This window comes from Lutra lutra, chromosome 4, assembly GCF_902655055.1.
Source record: "Lutra lutra chromosome 4, mLutLut1.2, whole genome shotgun sequence".
Lineage (NCBI taxonomy): Eukaryota > Metazoa > Chordata > Mammalia > Carnivora > Mustelidae > Lutra > Lutra lutra.
The window spans coordinates 126,135,592-126,157,790 of NC_062281.1; the positions used below are offsets into that span (position 1 = coordinate 126,135,592).

A 22,199-nucleotide genomic window follows, 5' to 3' on the forward strand; every position below is an offset into this window, starting at 1 on the left:
TTTTTTTTTAAGATTTTGTTTATTTGAGAAAGAGAGCACGAGCAGGGCAGAGGGAGAGAGAGAAGCAGGCTTCCCACTGAACAGGGAATCCAGTGCAGAGCTCAATCCCAAGATGCTGGGATCACAATCTGAGCCTAAGGCAGACCCTTAACCTACTGAACTACCCAGCCCCTAGTAGGATGTTCTTTAACCTCCTTGAGGTCTTTTCAAATTTTTTCTTGTGGTTGACTTTAAGTTTCATAGCATTGTGGTCTGAAAATATGCATGGTATGATCTCAATCTCTTTGTCCGTGTTGAGGCCTCGTTTGTGACCCAGAATGTGATCTATTCTGGAGAATGTTCCATGTGCACTCAAAAAGAATGTATGGATGAAATGCTGTGAATATATCTGTGAAGTCCATCTGGTCCAGTGTGTCATTCAAAGCCATTGTTTCCTTGTTGATCTGCTTAGGTGATCTGTCCATTGCTGTGAGTGGCATGTTACAGTCCCCTACTATTATTGTACTATTATCAATGAGTTTCTTTAAGTTTGTAATTAATTGATTTATATATTTGGATGCTCATAACTTGGGGGCATAAATATTTATAGTTGTTAGATCTTCTAGTTGGATAGACCCCTTTATTATGATATACTGTTCCTCTTCATCTCTTATTAGAGTCTTTGGCTTAAAATCTAGTTTGTCTGATATAAGGATGGTACTCCAGATAAGGTAATACCTTAAACATTTTATCAAATCCCTAGAACCTCTGCAGTTTCATTTGGACACGCCATGTTAGGAATTGTCACTGCCATTCTTGCGTTCATTGCTCACTGTTGCAAACAGACTATTGGAGGAGTTGTACATTGGCCTGAGATCCAATAATTATATCAAATTCAATCTTTTCAATTTTATAATAATAACTGCACACCAAATACACATGTTATCAATCTGAACTTTCTCATGTTTCTGCTAATGGAGGATGGGGTGTTGGCGAAGAGGGCAACAAAAACAATTTTGTTTATATTTGCAGTCCATTTTGGAAGCTGCTTTCTTCTCCTAATTTTTTTCCTTGCCTATGCAAATAGTTTGATGGATTTCAGTTCCCTGGAAACAAATCATGGCAGTGGAAGCAAGCAACTTGTGTCTTCTCTAAAAGGAGGGATTAAGTTTGGGGTTTCCATTGCCTCTTCTGTTTCTGACATTCCATGGTTGTCTGATTCTGTCTTGGAGACTTTGGAGAGGCAGGAAAAGGCCAACCAGGATTAAACTGTTCTGTAGATAATCAACTATTTGCACTTTAGCAATTAAATATGAAAACCTTCTTTTCTCAATCTCTTACCACGTTTCACAAGAAGAGTGAAAGACTGATCTCTAACAATGTTGTGGACAAGTCGACGTGTAAGAAATGAAATGCCGAGTCTTACATAATCCTGTGCATTTCAGGAAGAAAAGTGGAATATTCTGAAACAAAATATCTATGTGAACAACTTTCCAAGAACAAAAATATAAAGAACCTCTTCACCAGAATGAGAATGTTTCTTAAATATCATTGCTGCAATAAATCTATTTGGAGATGACAATGTTATAAGCACCTTGAGAGGTAAGTGTGACTTTAAAAAAATAGCAGTATCATTGGGGCGCCTGGGTGGTTCAGTGTGTTAAGCGTCTGCCTTCGGCTTGGGTCATGATCTCAGGGTCCTGGGATCGAGCCCCGCATCGGGCTCTCTGCTCGGCGGGGAGCCTTCTTTCCCCCCTCTCTCTGCCTGCTTCTCTGCCTACTTGTGATCTGTCTCTCTGTCAAATAAATAAATAAACTCTTTAAAAAAAAAAAAAAAAGAAAGTATCAGTGTCATTAATGAGTACAGTACCATCCACCTCCTTTTCTCTAGAAGTTAATTCTATTTATTTAAAAGGATCCTCCGGGACATAATTTTGAATGTTGTCAGGAGTTTTCTTTCTTATGTCCAATTCTTCCAAATTCCTGGAGACAGCATAAACAATATACAATATACTATACACCTGTGTGTTCATGGGGAAAGACCTTGTTCACTCACATGACACTAGATATCTGAGTTAATTCTCCATATGTCCTATGACTCACTTTGTTACAGTAAACAAATCATACTTAAGAATGGAAAAATCTTAGCAATGAGAGTTTGGAATTATCTGGAGCCTTGGCTGAACAGCTTGGAAGATTTTTTTAGAGCTGTTTTAGAGATAGCTTACCTCTGTCCTCCCTCCCGTACACATACACCTAAGACAAGGATCTTGAAAACACAGGGGGAGAGTCTCTGAGTATGCACCAAACCCAGAATAAGGAAAGATAGTTCCAAAGAAGGAGCTATATCCAGCAACACAGGTTGTGATGGCTCTTTATCTCCATACAAGGGAATATTCCAGGCCCAAGGCACTTTTTAGCCATTGCTCAAGGGTCAACAAGCTGTTCCCAACTGCCTTTCCTAACATGTACCTATCTTTTACCAGCTCTGTTGGCCAAGTTATTGAACCTTGCTGAGTTGTTCCCTCATCTTTAAAATAGAAGGTAATAATAGCAATGACAATAAGAATACCTACTTTGTAGGGTTTGAGAATTACATAAGATAAGGAATATTTTTTAAAAACCTATTAGTATCACACCTAGCACATAAGTGTTCAGTAAATGTTCCCAAAAAGTCAAGGACCTGAACTTCAGTCTGTCCCCAATGGGGTGGGAAGGAAGTAGAGACATTCACTTACCCATTTCACAAACATTTATTGAATGCCTTTTATGCATCAGACACCATTGTAAGTAACAGGAATTCAGAGATAAAGAAGAAAAACTAAATCCCTTCTGATGGTTAAGATGCCACTAAACAAATTAATATATGTTGGGGTTGATGGGTGCTTTGAAGAAAAATAAGGCCAAGTAGGGTGATTTAAAGTGAGGAAGAGCCTTTCAGAGAGTCTGGTCAGGAGATCTATGGGGAGGTCACAGATGAGCAGAGGCCTGAAAAGAGTGATGTGAAGAGCCTTGAGAAGCTTGGGGAAGAGTGTTCAAAGCAGAGGGAGTGGCACCTACAAAGGCCCTGAGGAAAGAACAAGGTGGGGGAGGTCAAAGAATGGGAAGAAGCTGCAGGCACGAAAGATGGCAGGAAAATGACAGGCAGAAGCCTGCATTGTAGAGCATCAGAAGTCATGGGAAGGACTTTGGATTTAGTCTGGAATGTGTTGGATAAGGATACCATAAAAATGTATTACCGTTTCAAAAGAGAATTCTGGCTTCTTTTGAGGGGATAAGAACAAAAGGATTCAAATAGGTGTTATTACAGCCAGCATGGAAAGAGCCAATGGGTATTTGGACTAAAGTGGTGATGGAGGAGGCGAGAGATGTTTTGGGGAGAGTTTGAAGATGATGGTTAGCCACGGTACATGAGAGAGAAAGGGGGCTTTGCCTGAGCAGGCTGGTGATTGGCTAGAGAATGACCTAGGTGGGGAACACTGCGGCAGAAGCAAGTAAGGGATGGAAACCAGGAGCTTAACTTCGACAGGGTGAGTTTGAGATGCCTGTGAAATGTCAAATGGCAGGATGAAGTAGGTCATTAAATGCTCGGATTTGGAGCTCAGGCAAGGGATTATGGGGAAGATATAAAGCTGGGGTTCATAAGCATGTAGTTTGTATTTGCAGTCATGGGACTGGGTGAAATCATTCAAAAAGTGAGTATGGATTAAGAAGAAAAGAGATCAAAGATAGAGCACTGGGACACTGGCTCAGAGGTCAGAAAGATGAGGGCGTCCTGCGAAGAAGTCTAAGGAGGAAGAGCCCCATTCCCACTGACGGTAGCAGATGCGGAGTCCTAGAATGCGCTCCTTTCTGGCCCGCAAGTCCCACGGCATCATCCAGGCCTCCACCCAATGCAGCCTTCGCTGCCACCAGCTATAAAATTAGAGGGATTAATACAGAATAAACCTAGGGCATTGTCCTACTCAACACATATTCATTTAATAGTATGTACGAATGAATGAGTAAGTGAATATTGACAGATTTTAAATATTTACAAACAGATTTAAATATTTACAAACACTCGCATTTGCTTTTTCTCCCTGGCAAGAAGGTTGCATTTGCTGCATTTTAACGTCTGTCAGAGGCAATTTTTGATGAAGTCAAAAATCTTTTCTATTAGCTTTGATGGCTTAAACCATCCAGAAATTTATAAACTAATAATGAAAATATTTGGTTCTTAAATAAATGGATGTGCAAATTTTATATCTTGCAATTTCATTGAATAAGATATTAGCAGTACCATCTACTAATATGCATTTATTCATTTTATTATGAAACCAAAACTTATGTAATACTTACAGGTCCAAAACACACTCTTAACTGTGTGTGGGATCTAGTCATTGATACCCCTCTAAGAACAGTAATGAAAATTAGTACTAATATGTGTCAGGTACAAAGGTTTTCACATGCATTCCCTTTCTTTCATGATTCTCCTAGCATCTGTGAGAGTGAGACTACTGTGACCTGTTTCATACAACATAACAATTCAAAGAGTTAAATAACATTCTAGTGGTCAAATGATTAGAATTAGGCAGAACTGAGATTTGAACCCAGCTCAGTGTGATTGTAGAGCCTGGATTCTGCCTCGCTCTGCTCTGTGACCCCTTTTCATGAATCATCATCATCATCAATATCAATTTTACTTATAGCATAAAACTGTAAACATCATGCAAACTTGGCCAACATAAGCATGTGTCTCAAAAAAAAAAATGAAAAAATAAAAAATTAAAATATTGAAAAAAAAAAAAGAAATCAAGTGAAATTCTGGAATTTAGACCAAAACCGGAGGTAATCCCATTCAAGTTTCTGTCAAATATGGTAATGTTTTCTGTAATACCTTCTGGAAAGCTCGAGCCCAGAACTGGCTGTGGGTCTCCAGGGAGGCAGGGCAGCACCCCAGGGAGGACCAGAGCTGCAAAGTCACAGGAATGGGCAACCTCAGCATCCCCGTTGCCTCCCTAGTGAGAGCAAAAGCAAACACTCCTGGAAGAAAACAAAACCCAGCAACAGAAGGTCTTGAGCAAAATGAGCCATAATACTGAGAGCAGGGATAGTCGCCGGACAACCTCTGTGCCCTGAGTCCAGCAAACGCGGTCAGGGGCGGTGAGGGGGTGGAAGGGAGCTCCATGGTATCCTCACAAAGGCAAGGGACTAAAGGTGGTGGTAATCGTGCTCCAGTTCAAGACTGAGCTTCACACATCTATTTGCAATATGCTAGAGAGGTATTGTATCTGAATCTATTACTATTCACTGGATGTGTTTTAATGAGATAATATATATATTAAAGTGCATTGTGGACAGCAACATGGCAGCTAAAAATAATTACTTATGTCTTGCTGTTAATGATATGACAGTGATCACAAATATTATGAGTGTTTCAAAGTGTAACTTAAAAACTCCTTGCCAAAGAAACTATTGGTTATTTTGCCGTTATTAATTCAATAGGTAAATTAAACGGGCCCTATTTCCTATCCTTTTGGATTTTGTCAATAGTCACCATACAGTAAGGTTCTTACCTTGTGAGGATGACCAGCTGGACTTTAGCTAATAAATCTGAGCTCAGCGAGGCTAATCGTTCTGTTTATGATTCTATTACTTTGCCCAATTGCTTTGCTTTCCATAATGATCCTGCCTGTTGTCAGAATTCTTAACTGATCTTAGCTGATCTTAAATGATTATTGTAATCGCTTCCCATTACTTGCTCTTTTAGTTTTTTTGTTAGATGGCACTTAATGTTAGATGGCATTTAAATGGCATTTAAGGCTTCAGTTTTGATTATAGAGTTGATTCATTCAAAAGATTTTACTTGACTCTATTTCTCTGCCTAAAATTACAGCAGGACAGTGTCCCGTTTCATCTCGTGGTATCATCTGCGGCTCATTTCCCTTTGTTCAAAGATTCCACTGGAGAGCTAAAACCAAAATTCAAGTTGTCCCATGGATATAAGATAGGTCTTATTCCTCAGTGAATTCCAATTCTGAAGGAACACATCTTTCATTGATGAAGAAAACAAGCAGGACTGAACTAGGATCACCCAGGCAATAGAGATGGGATTTAAGGAATGTACAGTTATGGCCACAGCTGTTTCTCGGTCATGCCAGAACAACTCACTGTACTTTTCGTCTTGCATTCGAAAGAGATATTGGAAAAAAAAAACAAACAAAAAACAAAAAAACACCTAGGAGCCAGGGTTAGAAAACTTAACATTTTAATCAGAATTTTCAACTGTAAGAACTTTAAAATTGGTTTTGAAACTAAAACAGTAAGCCATAACATTGCAAAATACTGTTATTGCTTCAAAGGCACACTCTCTTACAAACTTTTCTATATGGCTGATCTTATATCGGGTGAAAGCCCAATTATTTCTGAGGACTTGGTCTTCGTTCAAAATAAGAGATTACACCCCCGAAGCTTTAGAGACAACTCCCTGATGTACTCCTAAGCTGACAGGGAAGCATTTGCAGAGGGTCAGAGACATTTCTGTCAATTCTGTGAAAAGATTTTGCATCCTAGCGTCATCTTGAAGTTTATTCTGGTTGCTTGTGGATTCAAAAACGAAAGCTGTGAAAAGCAAAGAGAGGCAAAGCGGCCCTAGCAACAGCCCCCAGACCAGCAGCTCCAGGGACACCTCTGTCCCTGTTGGTCCCCACTGTTTGGCAGCAGGTGAATGGACACTGTTTTGGTGCTGTCCATGCAGGCAGACAGAAGCGATTTTAAAGTGTTAGGCTGACAAGATGTCAGATTTTCCCTTGAACTTCTCTCCTTTGAGTACATGGGGACACCTGGTCTGAGTCTGTGCAGGCAGGACAGACAGGCTCCAGTGAGGTAGAATTAATTTCAAGGGACAGATGTAAAGTCTTTTCTTCATTAAGCAAACTAACTGCACGGGTAAAAGATGAAAGAGATCTGGTCGAATAATACTTTCTGTCAAACAGACACAGCAGGGATTTTTAGTGGGTCATGAGGTAGTGACGAGCCAACAGGTACATCGCTGCCCCAAAGCACCAAGGCATATCAGCTCCTCAGAGGTAATGGTTTTGTGTGATCTTTGTTGGCTGGATCATGCCTGACCTGGAGGGTACAGATCACTGCGTACCACGCCCTTAAGGCTCGTCAGAAAAGGTTCCTGGTGGGGTGGTGAAAACTCTGAAAATTATGTTATATGAGGAACAGCTGAGGGAATTTGATTTATTTAGTCCAGAAAAGGAAAGATTTGGAAAGTGGAAGAGGAGGAAATATTGGCTGTTGATCTTCAACACCTGAAGAGTACCTTGTGGAAAATTCTGTCATAATAGTTCTGGAGGTCCCCCCCTCCAAAGGAAAACCCAGGGCCAAATAGGGTAATAGTAGATGATTTCCAGCTCAAGGTCAAGAAGGTTTTTGTAATTATTCCTTTCCCTAAAGGAAAGGTGGGACTCTGAGAGCTTCTGTTCAAAGTGTGGTAAGGTGGAGATTCTGGAAGGCATCCTGGCCCACGCTGCACACTCTGAGGGTAGAGTCTTGGACTCTGTCACCCTAACGGTGACTGTTTTCTCCATCACTGCAAAGCAGATTGTAGTCTTGTTATCTAATTTAAATCACCACCTACCAAAATAACATTGCTGTGGTTGCTGAAAATGGCCCCAGGATGCTGTGTTCCTCCATCTGAACTGGTGACTCATGCTCATGGGCATGAAGGGATGGGGCTCCCAGGCATCTGACCAGCCTGAGCCTTGCTCTTCTCAGCTGTGGGACTGAGACTGAATAGCGTACTTAAGATCGTGGCCTTCTGAGCTGCATTGCCTAAGTTCAAAGCCTAGCTCCACACCTTACTCTCTGTGCGAAAGTGTTATTTAACTTCCGGGGACCCTCCGTCTGTAAACTAGAAATGACAGTGGTTGAGTCTGTCTCATGGGTTGTTGTGAGAATTAAGTGAGCAAAGGGTATTACCTACTTTGAGCAGAGTTCACTGCTGTTTTTATGTTCCACATGAAACTTACCTGCCCCAGGCTGACACCTGCCCCCTTATTTTCAGATAGCCTCCTTCTGTTTCCCCTTGACCCTGAATTCCCGAGGCTCTTTTTGCAGTTCTGGAACATTTTGAGGATTTCTGTAGTTTAAATTGGTTGTTTCTCAGCTTTCCCTGCTGTTGGGGTTTGGGGTACTTGCCTCTCGTGCTTTCCAGCTTCCAAATACGTTGCTGTCATCTCCTTGTCCTTGTGGGCTTAAGCTTTTATTGGAATTTAAGCACGAGAGGAAAAAAATTAGATGTTTGTATTCAACAGGATGGGCGAGCAGGATAAAAAGTTAGAGATCTTAAAGTGCTGTTTTTCAAAGCTAGGAGGGCACAAGATACCCCAGATAGAGATCAGGGCACTTGTGACATAGCCTGATTAGGATGCTAAGAGGTGAAATTTCTAAAAAATAATGAAAAAAATTTAAAAAGATTATAGTAAGTGGTGGTAAGCTGCCTGTCTTCTGACCCTTAATACAAAGGAAATCTTTAAATAGCAATTGCCCTTGAAACTTTTAGGAGAAAACTTACATTCTTTCTCTGTCCCTTGAATTTGTAATTCTCCTCCGGTCTTTAAAAAAAAAAAAATGTAGACACCCCAGGAGGTAATCAAAACATTGCCCACAGGGGCCAAAGAAAAAGAATGTGTGGGGAAAGGCTTTTTAAAATCCAGACTGCTTGAAATGATAAGGAAAACAACTCTGTAGGTAGAGAAAGGTAGAGGTGTATGAGAAAGGTAAAAGGAATGAAAATATATTCCTTTACTGAGGGGAAAAGAAACTGATTTTGTCCTAAATTGAGATTGGCTGTTTAGAGAGGGAAAACTTAGAACAAAATTCTGAATGAAAAAGAAAGTCGTGGAAGGTTTTTGTGAAGGGGAATCTTTGGAAAGGAATTTTATGGGTGGTCAGGACCGATGGAGATTGGAATAAGTAAGTTTTAAAAGTACACTCGTAAAAGATTAAAATGTGGTTTTCTCTCTCTTTAAGAAGACAACATTTTCTTGGATTGTTGGTCTGTTCTTAATATAAAAAAGTTATAAACAAAGGTTTATAATTAAATTTTAAAATTATAGGGGTGCCTGGGTGGCTCAGTGGGTTAAAGCCTCTGCCTGCAGCTCAGGTCTGATCTCAGGGTCCTAGGATAAAGCCCTTCCCCACGCCCCCCTCCCACCTGCCTGCCTGCCTACTTGTGATCTCTGTCAAATAAATAAATAAAATCTTTAAAAAATTATAAACAAAGGTTTATAATTACATTAAAAACAAGGTTTCTATGTTTTGTCTTTACCAGGTTTATAAGGAGCTCTCATCAGATTTTAACCACGGCAGTTTTTAAGTCTTTTGTTACTTGCAGAGTTGCTGTTTTACTCTGCTGTCTTGGCCAAATGCATTCCTGCCAAAGTGCTTCATCTTCCAGGAGATTCGTGGAAAAGGCTTTGACAAGTACAGGTTTCTGGTAACTATGATCAATTTGCCTTCACGTAGGAGGGATGATAATAAAGTTTCCAAGTGCTCCCCCAAGGCCACTTGCATAGTCCTACAATATATCATGGGATGGTGGCTGGGGACCTATCCCTGGTCTCCTTCCTCACATCAGTACAGTGTACATCAGTGACCATAATATTAACATAAGGTGTTTGCCTCTGCCATAGGACTTTGCTGGAGCTTCTGCGAGGAAAAAGATGGGCAGGGAATCCACAGAAAATTCAAGGCCCAGGCGCTGCCATGAGGTTTTGGGTTTCACCTGGTCCGGTAAGAATTACATTGTCCTAAACGTTATGATTAATAAGGTACAATCCTATCCAATCCCTAAAAATGTGAAGGAGGTGCGAGCCTCTGTAGGGATTCGGGGGTTGGGGAGGACTTTGATTCCCGACCTGGCACAGTGCCTCCATCTCTTACTCTGCCGGCTAAAGAAAGGGCACATGTGGGACTGGGGATCAGAGCAGCAAGCTGGTTTTGAGAAAGCAAAAATAGCATACTAAAGCTCTGGGCATCTCCTAAGTAGGGCTAACATTTAGGTTAAATATGTTTGTGACTCCGAAGATATGGATAGACAGAGGGGAGTGCCCCTAGGGTTTTGGTCCCAGTTCTGGCAGGGGGCAGAAGCCCAATATACCCTGTAGAGCAGCAGCTCCTAGCAATGTACACAGCGCTCCTCCGGGCAGGGCCTCTCCCTCAGCAGCCTGGGGGTTGACGGAATGGTCTGGCTGGTGATTATGCGTGAGCCCGGACCGGACCGGACCGTTAACCCTGTATGCTGACAGCTGCGCTGTATCAAAGGGATTAGCCCTGCGGCTTGGACAATGGGAGGCCAAGGGGTGGAGGATTACGAATAAGCCCTTGGTGGGGGTCAAGATGTGTGGGAAGACTCTTCAGTCCATCGGCAAGATCTTGTCTGAGGCAGCCCTCACTGGTTTCCATGCTGCGGCTAATAAGGCACGGATAACCCCTGGCAACGGGGAAGCTGATGCCCTACCTCAGGTCCAAGCTTTAGCCAGTGCCCCTTCAGCAGGTGCAGCAGACTGGGTGCACAGGAGGAATGGCCACCCCAGTGCCCAGGTGGGATGGCGTATTGCCAACGATGCCAAATTGCCCTTTGAGTGCAGCGACTTCAGTAGTGAGGGAACAGGCTGTCCTGTGGGTTCTAAGCAACACCCAAGGCAACTGCTGAAAGAATCTGGGGCATTTGGAGTTCCCAACTGGTGAAGAACTGGCCAATTGATTATAGCCCCCCCCCCCACCCAAGTGAAGATGCTGTGTATGGCCTGGTTTGTGTGGACACTGTGTCTGGCCTAACCCAAGCCTCCCCCCGCTGTTGTGCACAACCGGCTGCCGCCGTTAGGGGATTAGAGAAACTGAGTAGTGGGCATGGGTACCCGCATCAAACAGACAGCACTGGGGAGTTACATTTTGAAGCTCATGATATGTAAGACTGGGCTAAAAAAAAAAAAAAAAAACAACAGAGGTTTCATCCCCCTTATGATCCATAAGCAACAGGGTTGGTAGAAAGAAAAAAATATTAAAACAACAGATCAAATTATTAACATCTAAAACTACCTTCGCCAGGTTGGTTTTATTCAAATTGATTATTTGAACGATTAATAATGAGGACCAGTTGCCCCATGTGCCAGAATGGGGACCCCCCCTGCCAAGGCCCCCAATACCAAAAAGGTGTGGAAGTGGCAGGAAACAGCCATTGCTCCAGCTCCCGACCAGGGGACAACATGCTCTGCTGCGGAGAACAGCAAGCCCCGTCATGCCTGGGAAAGGAATTCTCTCCTGGGCTTTGCGGTGGGGCTGACAGGGCTGGCCAGTTACTTCACATTCCTGCGTGAGGAGGAACTGCTCATTCCCCCCTAGGACCCATTGTCCTGCTGCAAGCCGGACTTGTTGGAATGCATTATGCCTGAAATGGAACATCCACCCTGAGAGAGAGGGGAAGGTGGGGGTCCTGTTCTGGCATATTCTGTCCTGTCTATCTCCTCATGCTTGACCATGCGGTGTCCCCTGGCACAGCTGAATCAAATTCCTAGATTGCCAACCTCCCTTTCTCCTCAAGCCCAGGTGGGCACTGTCTCCCTGGTGTGATTACCTGGCTGATGTCTGTGTTCCCTCCACAGTCTCGGAGATGTTAGAGCACGCATAGAAACCCTTAGTAAATTCTGTCAGCAAGCCCTGAAGGATAGCCCCCCAGAATCTGTCCTTCCTGAACACTGAAATGACTCTAATGAGAAAAACTGTCCTCTAAAATATGATGGTCTTGGACAGTAATCCTACCTCACAAGGAGGCACCTGTGCCATTATCAAAACAATGTCCTCAGCTCATGCCCAGTGAGTCTGCTAACGTATCATCCTAATTAAATCACATGAGGACACAGGTGAATGCCCTGAGTGGTCCAACTCCCAGCCTAGGGGATTTAATAAGTTGGTGGTTTGGTCCTGGGGCTCTTGACAGAAAGAGTTGTTACTAATTTGGGGAATGATTGTCTTCATCTGTGATTTCTCTTACGTGCGCCTGTATTGCTGCTGTGGCATCTGCCCCCGTTGCAGCAGAGAGACAGCAAAAGGGCTGCCTCCATGTTAAGGAAACCCCTTGCTGCCCACTCAAGGCTCACTGTGGAAGAGGGAGGCACCAGGGGTGGAGTGTTGGGAGTGTCATCAAAAAGACATGCCCGCCAGTTGACCTGGGAGCACTCTGAGGCTCCTCACCCCCTCCTCTGTCTTTGAACTGTGGGTTCCCCATGATGTTCCTGCTCCCAGAGTCTGCTCCAAGGTCATAACCTTGAGATAGTGATGCAGTATTGAAAAAACCTGCATAATATATGTGACTAAGCCCAGTCCCGACCCCTTTATAAGCTTTTTAAGATTTGGAGGGCTGCTGCAGGAATCCATCTTGCCATCACCCAAGACAAGCTCGTGTGTAAGCTCCTTTGCTCTTATTAAAACTGCCACGTACCAACCTGGAGTGACCTGCTTCTTTCTTCTATCTCTCTCTGGCCTCTGTGTGCAGGGACTAGTTTCAGAGCACACCAGGAAAACTCCAGAAACCCCCTCCCCACTGCACCCATTCCAACCGTGGTGCTTAGTCATCTCTATCAAGATCCCCTACTTTTCCATTTGGGGGCCCGCCTCCACTTTCAAACTGTACAAGGAGTACAAAGGGCCATGACACAAAGGTACAGAGTGTTGAGGGGGTATAAATGGTACCGATGATATTGACTTGGCTGAGTCAACAGGTCTGCTGGGGGCCAGAGGCACTGGCTTGTCGGGCCGGTGTCCAAGGCAGCCTTTCTCCTTCACCCCACCTTCATGTCACCATTGGCCTAGACTGCCCAGCCCTTCCCATGTCAGCCCCTCCCAGTCCGCTCTGCTGGGAGGCAGGGCCCGCCTTGCTGAGAGTCTTGACCTGAGCCAGGAGGTGGAGGAACCTAGTCCTGCTGTGGAGTGACTGCTGTCATGTCCCCTCTGCAGCTTGGTCACCTGTGCTTCCTCGCCCGCCCACCACATGGCATCCCCGGGATCACTGTGCTGCTGCTGTCCCTGCTGCCATTCTGGGCAGGGGCCCACTGCCCTTGTCAGGACCCAGCGTTGTGCCAACCCATCACCCAGCACCCTGATTTCGAGGTCAGTACCTCTCCCTTGCTCTTTCAGGACTGGTCCTTATGGCCTGGTAAGAAGTCAGAGTAAACCTGAGCCCTAAGAAGAGGTGGTGTGGGTGCAGTCACCAACTTGGATCACTCCCGAAGGGTCTCTTGATGGATTGCCTTCATTATATGATGAGGAACCTCGAAGAGGTTGAGTAGCTCTTCCCGGGTCTCAGAATGAGGGCCTGCCTAAAAGAGGCAGGCACGTATTCACAGGCACGTCAGCCCAGGTCTGACCCTAAGTGAAAATTCCTTCGTTGCCCTCAGGGCCTCTCGGGTGGCACTCTGGGCATACCAGCAAGGACATAGGATGATGAGGTATTTCCGAAGTAGCAAGTTCCACTGTTTTCCAAGAGAATGATTATCTAGTATGAGAGATCTCAGCTCTCCAACAGGATATCAGAATGCAGAATGTTCTCCTTACCTTTGCTTTTCCCTTTCTACCAGCCCTTTCTTTTAGGCCCCTCAAGACCATCCAAGAAGGATGGTAAAAATGATTTTCTTTCTATCCACCTAACAATTTATAAGGCTTTGGGGAACTTTAATTGGACACCCTTTCACAGGCACTATGAAAATCAGCTGACACCTAGAGTTTGATGCCTGCAACAGGAGTTGGAGGAGGAAAGGTTTAATCCTGTGAAAAAAGATAGAAACCTCCTTTAACTTTCTGAGGAGCCTCCGTACTGTTCTCCAGAGTAGTGCCATCCATTTACATTCCCACCAACTGTGCAAGAGCATTCCCCTTTCTCCGCATCCCCTCCAACACCTGTTGTGTTGGGGGTATTAAGGAGGGCCCTTGTTATGACGAGCACTAGGTGTGGTGTGTAAGTGATGAATCACTGACTTCTACTCCAGAAACCCATGTTGCAGTGCATGTAGGCTCACTAAGATTTAAATTTAAAAAAAAAAAAAAAAAAGAAGGACATTTCCTTCTCTCTCTCTCTTTTTTTTTTTTAAGATTTTATTTATTTGACAGAGAGAGATCACAAGTAGGCAGAGAGGCAGGCAGAGAGAGAGAGAGGAGGAAGCAGGCTCCCTGCAGAGCAGAGAGCCCGATGCGGGGCTCGATCCCAGGACCCCGGGATCATGACCTGAGCCGAAGGCAGAGGCTTTAACCCACTGAGCCACCCAGGCGCCCCAAGAAGGACATTTCCTAAAGGAACGCTCACCTCCTTGTCAAGAGCAGACCTGATAGGGAAAGCAGGGTCTTTGCAGGTGGTACTCCTTTACTGCCCTAACGGGGCAAAGGCCTTCTTTCTTCCTGGCAACCGCCCAACCACTGGGCCATCGGTACAACTTAGCCAATGAAAAGCCGCTATACTTCAAACTCTCGGTTTACTCCAATCGACTTTTTGTTTATAACAGCCTTTCTAACTCCCTCCTTTCCTCTATAAAAATGTGTTTTTCTCCTTTATTTCTTGGTTTTGCTGTAGCTTGTTTGTCCTGGTTTGCAAGTCTCTGCAGTTGCCAAGTAAACACTTCTTTGCTGATAAGATAGCTGACAGTTTTATTTTTAAGATTGGCAGTACTTAGCAGAGGTGGGATCCAGAGAAGAACACCCCCCCAGCCCCCCACCCCCCAGCAACAGCTCAGAGGCTGGTAAGGAAAGAGGTGCTGGAACCCACAAGCCTGAGCTCATTGTGTTCTTGCCAACACTGGGGTTTGAAGGTTAAGTCTTGTCCTGGATTTCAAGCTCCACGCTTTGTGTTTGAATTTTCTGGACATTATTTGGGATCTGTTTTAGGGCTTTGTTTTTGTTTTTGTTTTCTGAGAATACTCCCTTGGCCCTTGATAGGACTCCTGTTTGGAACTGTGCTGGCCTTTGGTCTGATTCTTTCTGGAACCAGGCTGTTCCTGTTGAAACGGCTGTTTAGGAATTTTTCTTTTTAGAGGAAAACCTCCAGGAAATGGAATCCCAGTCATCAATCTGATTAGAGCATGCCCCGGCCAGGCTCTGGCTAGTTTTGTTTTAAAACTATGGTCTCAGGGCCTTCGGCTCAGCTGGTGATCTCAGGGTTCTGGAGCCCAGCCCCTGTGGGGCTCCCTGCTCAGTAGGGAGTCTGTGTCTCCTTCTGCCCTTCCCCCTCCCTGCTCGTTCTCTCTTGCGCTCTCAAATAAAAATCTCCAAAAAAAAAAAAAAAAAAAAAATCGGTCTCTCCTGTGCACACTCCTAACTAAACGGACTGACTTAACCAAAATATAGAGTATCAGTGGCCGTTATAGGGAATTTCCATCTCCCCAAACTTGCTTAACTCAAAGTTAGAAAGCTATGGCTCCAAAACAAAAAACCGAATGGGATGATTATTTCAAATTTTTTTCTTTCTTTCTTTTTTTTTTTGGGATTTGTATTTATTTATTTGACAGAGATTACAAGTAAGCAGAGAGGCAGGCAGAGAGAGAGGGGGAAGCAGGCTCCCTCTCCTCCCCCGAGCAGAGAGCCCGATGCGGAGCTCAATCCCAGGACCCTGAGACCATGACCTCAGCCGAAGGCAGAGGCTTAACTCACTGAGCCACCCAGGTGCCCCGGGATGATTATTTTAAATGGTACCTCAAGGCTTCCAAATATTCTCAGGATTCTAAGTTTGTCTTTTTGCAAGATATTATTTCTAATATGAGGCAAACAATTGAAAGGCATCAAAATGGCTTCTGAGGCCCCTTTTCCCTCCCTCATCTTCTTTGCAGACGTGAATCTGTCTCCCCCTTCCTTTTCTGGTCTCCTAAAAGCCACACTCTATTTTTTAAAAAACTTTTTTTTTTTTTTTTAGATTTTATTTATTTATCAGAGAGAGAGGGAGGGAGCACATGAACAGGAAGGGGAGAGGGAAAAGCAGACTCCCTGCTGACTGCTGAACAGAGAGCCCCAGGTCGGGCTGGATCCCAGGACCCTGAAATCATGACCTAAGCTGAAGGGCAGACACTAACAGCTTGTCCATTTTTAATTAGGACATAGTCTTGAATAAATATGGATTACAAATTAAATTTCCACTATTAAATTAATAGTAGAACTATTAGTAAAGATACCATTTTAGTCCAAAAATAGTATGAATTATCATAAAGGAGAACATTCCTTTGAGCTATGGCAGAGGTTTGACAGAAATATCAGTGAGGGGGGTTACTTTGTCCTACAGGAGTGAGTCTGAAATGCCCAGGAACCTTAAGAGCCAGGGCAGCTGACAAAAATATGGCATCTAATACATTTTGGACATAGGCATTTTAAGTTTTATTTCCACTGGAGATAAGGACAGCCCATTGTCCCCAGAATATTCCAAAGTCATGAGATACCCCCAAAACATACCGACGAACAGTATAAATGTTGCAAATTTTATCCTTGGCTAAGGTATGAACTCAAGTAAGGACATATGGTTCAGCCTGTTGGGCAGAAGTATCCAAAATGTAAAGGTGGTTTTTCAGTGATTTCGAAAGGAGTTGTAATAGAATATTCAGTATGATATTTATGATTTTCATCCTTTAGGTAAGACCCATCAGTTAACCATGAAAAACCTGCGCTGGTTAGAGGAGTTTTATATAAATTGTCACAGGGATTCAAAGGTAATCTGTCAGCACTAAGCAGTCATGAGGGGTTTCATTTGGATTCAAATGTACTCCTTATTCTGAGATCAGGTACCTCAAGTATCAAACCCAAGTTTGAGAAAACTGCAGTTTTTCTTTGGAGACTTTGTTTCTTTAAGGCCAAAAATTTCAACAGGTGGATGCTTTCTTCCTATGCAGAGGTTTGAGAAGGGGAGAAGAGAAATCATCTGTGTATCATATAACAAGGTAGAGCCTGCAGAAAACTCTGTCATCCACATCAGCTTTTAAGGTTCATGAAAAGTTAAAAGGACTCTTTGTGAAACCCTGGGCATTATGGTTCAGGTATATTTCCTTTCTTCCCAAGTGAAAGCAAAGAGATATCGGCTGTCCTCATCAACTGGTATACTAAAAAGGTGTTGCATAGATCAATTACAGTGAAACATTTGCTTTCAGTGAGAATCCAGTGACTGGGAGGTAGTAGGTAGTAGGAGCCACAGGGTGCCAAGAAATAACAATGTTATTTATTGCTGGGAGGTCTTGCGCCAAATGTCTGTTCATGTCTTCTGCCCATTTCTCCCTGATTCAGTTTCAGGAGGTTATATGTTTCTAGGTTGTCCCAGTTTTTGGCATATTGGCATATTCTTTCTGTGGTACTAGTTGTTACTTCTCTTTTATTTCTGATTTTGAGTCTTTTCTCTTTTTTTTTGGATAGTTTTGGCTAAAGTTTATTAATTTTGTCTATATTTTCAAAGAAGTGGCTCCTGATTTCGTTGACCTGTTCTAATTTTTATTATGTCCATCCTCCTACTGGTTTGGGGTTTTATTTATTCTTTTTCCAGCTCTGTTAGGTGTAAATATAAGTTGTTTATTTGAGATTTTTCTTTGTTCTTGAGATAAGCTGCTATTATTCTAAAATTCCTCTGAGAACAGCTTTTGCTACATCCCAAAGATTTTGGATAGTTGTGCTTTCATTCTCATTTGTCTCCATGTGTTTTATTTCCTCTTTGATTTCTTGGTTGACCCTCTTATTGTTTAGTAGCATATTATATTACCTCCATGTATTTGTGGTCTTTCTAGATTTTTTTTCTTGTGGTTGATTTCTAGTTTCATAATATTGTGATCAGAAAATATGCATAGTGTGACTTCTATCTTTTTGAATTTGTTGACTTATTTTGTGTCCTCACATGTGATTTATCCTGGAGAATGTCCCATGTGCCCTTGAAAAGAATGTATTCTGTTGTTTTAGGATGGAATATTCTGAATATATTTATTAGATCCCTCTGGTTCAATGTGTCATTCAAAGCCACTGTTTCATTTTTGATTCTGTTTAGAGAATCTATCCATTGATGTAAGTAGGGTGTGAAAGTCCCCTCCTATTGTATTGCTGCTGATTACTTCCTTTGTTATTAGCTGCTTTATGTATGGGGTGCTCTCTTGTTGGGTACATAAATGTTTACATTTGTTATATATTCTTGTGGGATTATCCCTTTTATTGTTATGTAATCTTTGTCTCATTATAGTCTTTGATTTAAAGTCTTTTGTCTGATTGATACCTGTCTATTGCTGCCTCAGCTCTCTTTTCATTTCCATTTGAATGAGAAATGCTTTTCCATCCCTTCACTTTCAATCTGCTTGTGTCTTTAGGTCTAAAAGGAGTCCCTTGTGGGAAGCATATAGATGGGTCTTCCTTTTTTTTTTTTTTTTGTAGGCTCCATGCCCAGTATGGAGCTCAATGTGGGCTGAAATCAAGAGTCAGATGCTCAACTGACTGAGCCACCCAGGCACACCCAGGTCTTGCTTTTTTATCCATTCTGTCACCTTATGTCTTTTGATTGGAGCCTTTAGTCCATTTACATTCAGAGTAATTATTGATAAGCATGTACTTATTGCCATTTTGTTACTTGTTTTTAGTTGTTTTTTGTAGTTTTTCTCTGTTCCTTTCTTCTCTTGCTCTCTTCCCCTACAGTTTGCTGGCTTTCTTTAAGGATATACTTGGATTCCTTTCTCTTTATCTTTTTGTACATCTATTTCTGGTTTTTGGTTTGATTTGGTTACCATTATGTTTATATATAACATCTTAGGCATATATCAATCTGTGTTAAATGGATAGTCACTTAAGTGTGAATCCATTCTGGAAGCACTAAATTTTTACTCCTCTCCCCTTCATATTTTCAATGTATAGTATCCTAATTTTCATCCTTTTGTGAATTCCTTGACCGATATTTATAGATACACTTAATTTCACTGGTTTTGTGTTTCCTACTTTTCTTATTGTCTTTCCTTTCCATTCAAAGGGTCCCCTTTAACATTTCCTATTTCCTATAGCACTGGATTAGTGGTGATGAATTCCTTTAACTTTTGTTTGTCTAGGAAACTATCTTTCCTTCTATTCTGAATGAAAACCTTGTTGGATAGAGTATTCTTGGTTGCAGATTTTGTTCGTTTGTTTGTTTTTTAGCACTTTAAATATATCATGCCACTCTCCTCTGGCCTGCAAAGTTTTTGCTGAAAAAGCAGCTGATAAGCTTATGGGATTTCTGCTATGTAACTGTTTGCTCTTGCTGTTTTTGAAATTCTCTGTTGATCATTACCTTTTGCCATTTTATTTTATTTTATTTAAAGATTTTATTTATTTATTTGACAGAGAGAGATCACAAGCAGGCAGAGAGGCAGGTAGAGAGAGAGGAGGAAGCAGGCTCCCTGCTGAGCAGAGAGCCCGATGCGGGGCTCGATCCCAGGACCCTGAGATCATGACCTGAGCCGAAGGCAGCGGCTTAACCCACTGAGCCACCCAGGCACCCCACCTTTTGCCATTTTAAACACTATGTGTCTTGATGTGGATCTCCTTGGCTTGATTTTGTTTGGGGCTCTCTGTGCCTCCTACATCTGGATATCTGTTTTCTTCCCAAGATTCAGGAAGTTTTCAGCTATTACCTCTTCCAATACATTTTCTGTCCCCTTTCTCTCTCTTCTCCTTCTGGAATCCCTATAATGCAGACGTTATTTTGCTTGATGGTATTGTTGTGTTCCCTTTAATCTATTTTCATTTTGGGTTTATGTAGGTATGGATGTATGCCTCTTGTTCAGCTTGATTGCTTTCTATTACTCTGTCCTTCAGGTTACTGAACTGATCCATTCTTCTGTTTCTTCTAGTTTACTATTTATTCCCTCTAGTGTTTTTTAATTTCAGTTATTGAGTTCTTATTAGAACTTAGATAAAAGAACCTGTTTCATTCTTTTTGATGTTTTCTGTCTCTTTGTTGAGGGTCTGACAGAGGGTCTTCCTTCTTTTCTCAAGTCTAGTGAGTATCTTAATGACTGTCACTTTAAATTCTCTATCAGGTATTTTACTTACCTCTGTTTAATTCAGCTCTCTTCCTGTGGTTTTGTCCTGATCATTCATTTGGGACATATTCCTCTCCTCATTTCGACTAACTCTTTGTGTCTGTTTCTGTGTGTTAGGAAAGTCAGCTACATCTCTTGCTCTTTTTTTTTTTTTTAAAGATTTTATTTATTTATTTGACAGAGAGAGATCACAAGTAGGCAGAGAGGCAGGCAGAGAGAGAGGAAGGGAAGCAGGCTCCCTGCCGAGCAGAGAGCCTGATACAGGACTCGATCCCAGGACCCCGAGATCATGACCTGAGCCGAAGGCAGCGGCTCAACCCACTGAGCCACCCAGGCACCCACATCTCTTGCTCTTGAAAGTAATGGCCTTATGAATAAAAGGTTCTGTGGTTCTCTGCAGTGCAATGTCCCCTGTTCACCAGAACCTGGTCCTTCAGGGATGTCTCTTATGTGTGTTGCATGTGCCCTGCTAATGTGGCTGAGCTGTGTTTGTCTTCAGACTAGTCATCATCAGTAATGGCTCTTTTTGCCTATTGTGGGCAGAGCTTAGTATTTGTGCTGTTAGAGGGTCGATCTGGGGCTGCCTTTGGCTTGAGTTGAGATTGACCAGGTGTTTTCCAGGAATGCAGTAGCATGGAACTATAGGACACTTTTCTTGTGTGGTCCCCTGAGAAGTTTTGTTTAGTGGACAGGGCCACCAGGTGTCTGCCCCTAGGCTACTGCCTGGGTTGTAGCTGGATTGGTCTTTGTGGTTATCTTCCCCTCTCCAAAGGGGCAGGAGTCATTTTGGAGTGATGCTGGTCCCTGTTGGGTCTTGTAAACTGCCAGGTTTGTGGCACCACTTTGGATGGGCCAGGCTAAGGGGACAGTTCTGCAGGGGAATGTGGGGGCAGGATGGATGGTGCCAGCATGGTCTGTACTAGGCCAAAGTGGGAGAGGAGCTGCAGCCATCCAGGAAAACTCCTGCCAAGGCCAGCCAGTTTGTGGAGGGGTAGATCTACAGAAAAATGGGACCAAGTCATGCTGTTAGTAAGCTAGGTAGAGAGTGTTCAAGTAGTATTGTCTTCTACAGCTCTCTGTGTATCTAGACTAGGGGAGGGAAATGGCGCCTACCAGCTCGTTTGTTGTTAAAGCCTCCTAAAGATCCCTGTCCCTCCAACACACACTATTATTACATCTCCTTCTTGTATATCTCTGGTGTTTTTCAAACTGCTGCTCTATGCTGTGTCTCAGTGGAGCTGTTTGGTGTGCTCTCTCTTTAAGGGTGAGAACTCAGTTGCCTATTGCGCTCTGGGTCTCTCAGAGCCAAGCCAGCTGATTTTTTCTAAGTTCCAAGTATTAAGCCCCTTTGATTGTAAGAACTCATGAAATTTGGCCCCTCCCATTTTCAAAGCCAAAGATTATGGGGATTTGTCTTCCAGGGGTGGGTTCCTTGTGCCTGGGGTGGGGTCTGCTCCCCACTGCTACCTGTACCTATGGCATCCCTCCCTCCTATGGACAGTCCTGTGGGTCAGTTTGGCTCCTGACCACATCTCTGTCCTTCCTACCCTCTTTGATGTGTCCTCTTCTTTTATATTTTGCTGTGGAGACTCTGTTCTTTCAGTCTTTGGGTTGTCATCAGGGCTCAAAAATAAGCATACTTGGGTAGAGCAATCTTATCACAATGTACTCTCAGGAGATTTTGTTGGATAAAAATACCTCCATAAAAAGTCTTCTTCCTCACTGGAAAGACCCTTACTAGGAATTGCAAACTAATCCTTGTGCCACAAAACTCCACGGAATAGACTCTTGGATTCATGTAACTCACTAAAGAAAGCACCAAACCATAACTGGATCTGATGGCATAAAAAAATAAAGATTTCCTGGAATTGAAGCAGGTGACATCTGATGAGACATCTTTCTCAGGATGCCTGGACCAGGCCTGTATACCTTTTACTCACCATTGATGCTTCTTTCTCTTTTGTGGGAAGACAATGCCTCTTCTTTATTTCCCAAGACCTTGTAAAAGGCAGAAACCTCTTCTTTTGATTATAGCTTTTTGGAAATCGCTTCATCACGATCCTGGGACAAATTAGTTTTCCACTTCCTTTTTTTTGAAGGGTTAGAAAGTTCAGAATTCACAAGTCTTTCATCTGAGCTATCGACTGACTTTGGATTCTTATC

At 42.9% G+C, this 22,199-nt stretch overlaps 1 protein-coding gene across 1 annotated transcript in view; it reads left to right on the forward strand.

The window, feature by feature from the left end:
- CTBS (chitobiase) overlaps positions 1-22,199 on the forward strand; it is a 45,744-nt gene that overhangs the window by 6,948 nt on the left and 16,597 nt on the right. Inside the window, exons 2-5 of the mRNA XM_047724223.1 lie at positions 1,425-1,581; positions 9,305-9,469; positions 9,666-9,765; positions 12,988-13,140. Coding sequence (XP_047580179.1) covers positions 9,399-9,469; positions 9,666-9,765; positions 12,988-13,140 — 324 coding nt within the window. The 5' untranslated portion in view covers positions 1,425-1,581; positions 9,305-9,398. The remainder of the gene's footprint in view (positions 1-1,424; positions 1,582-9,304; positions 9,470-9,665; positions 9,766-12,987; positions 13,141-22,199) is intronic.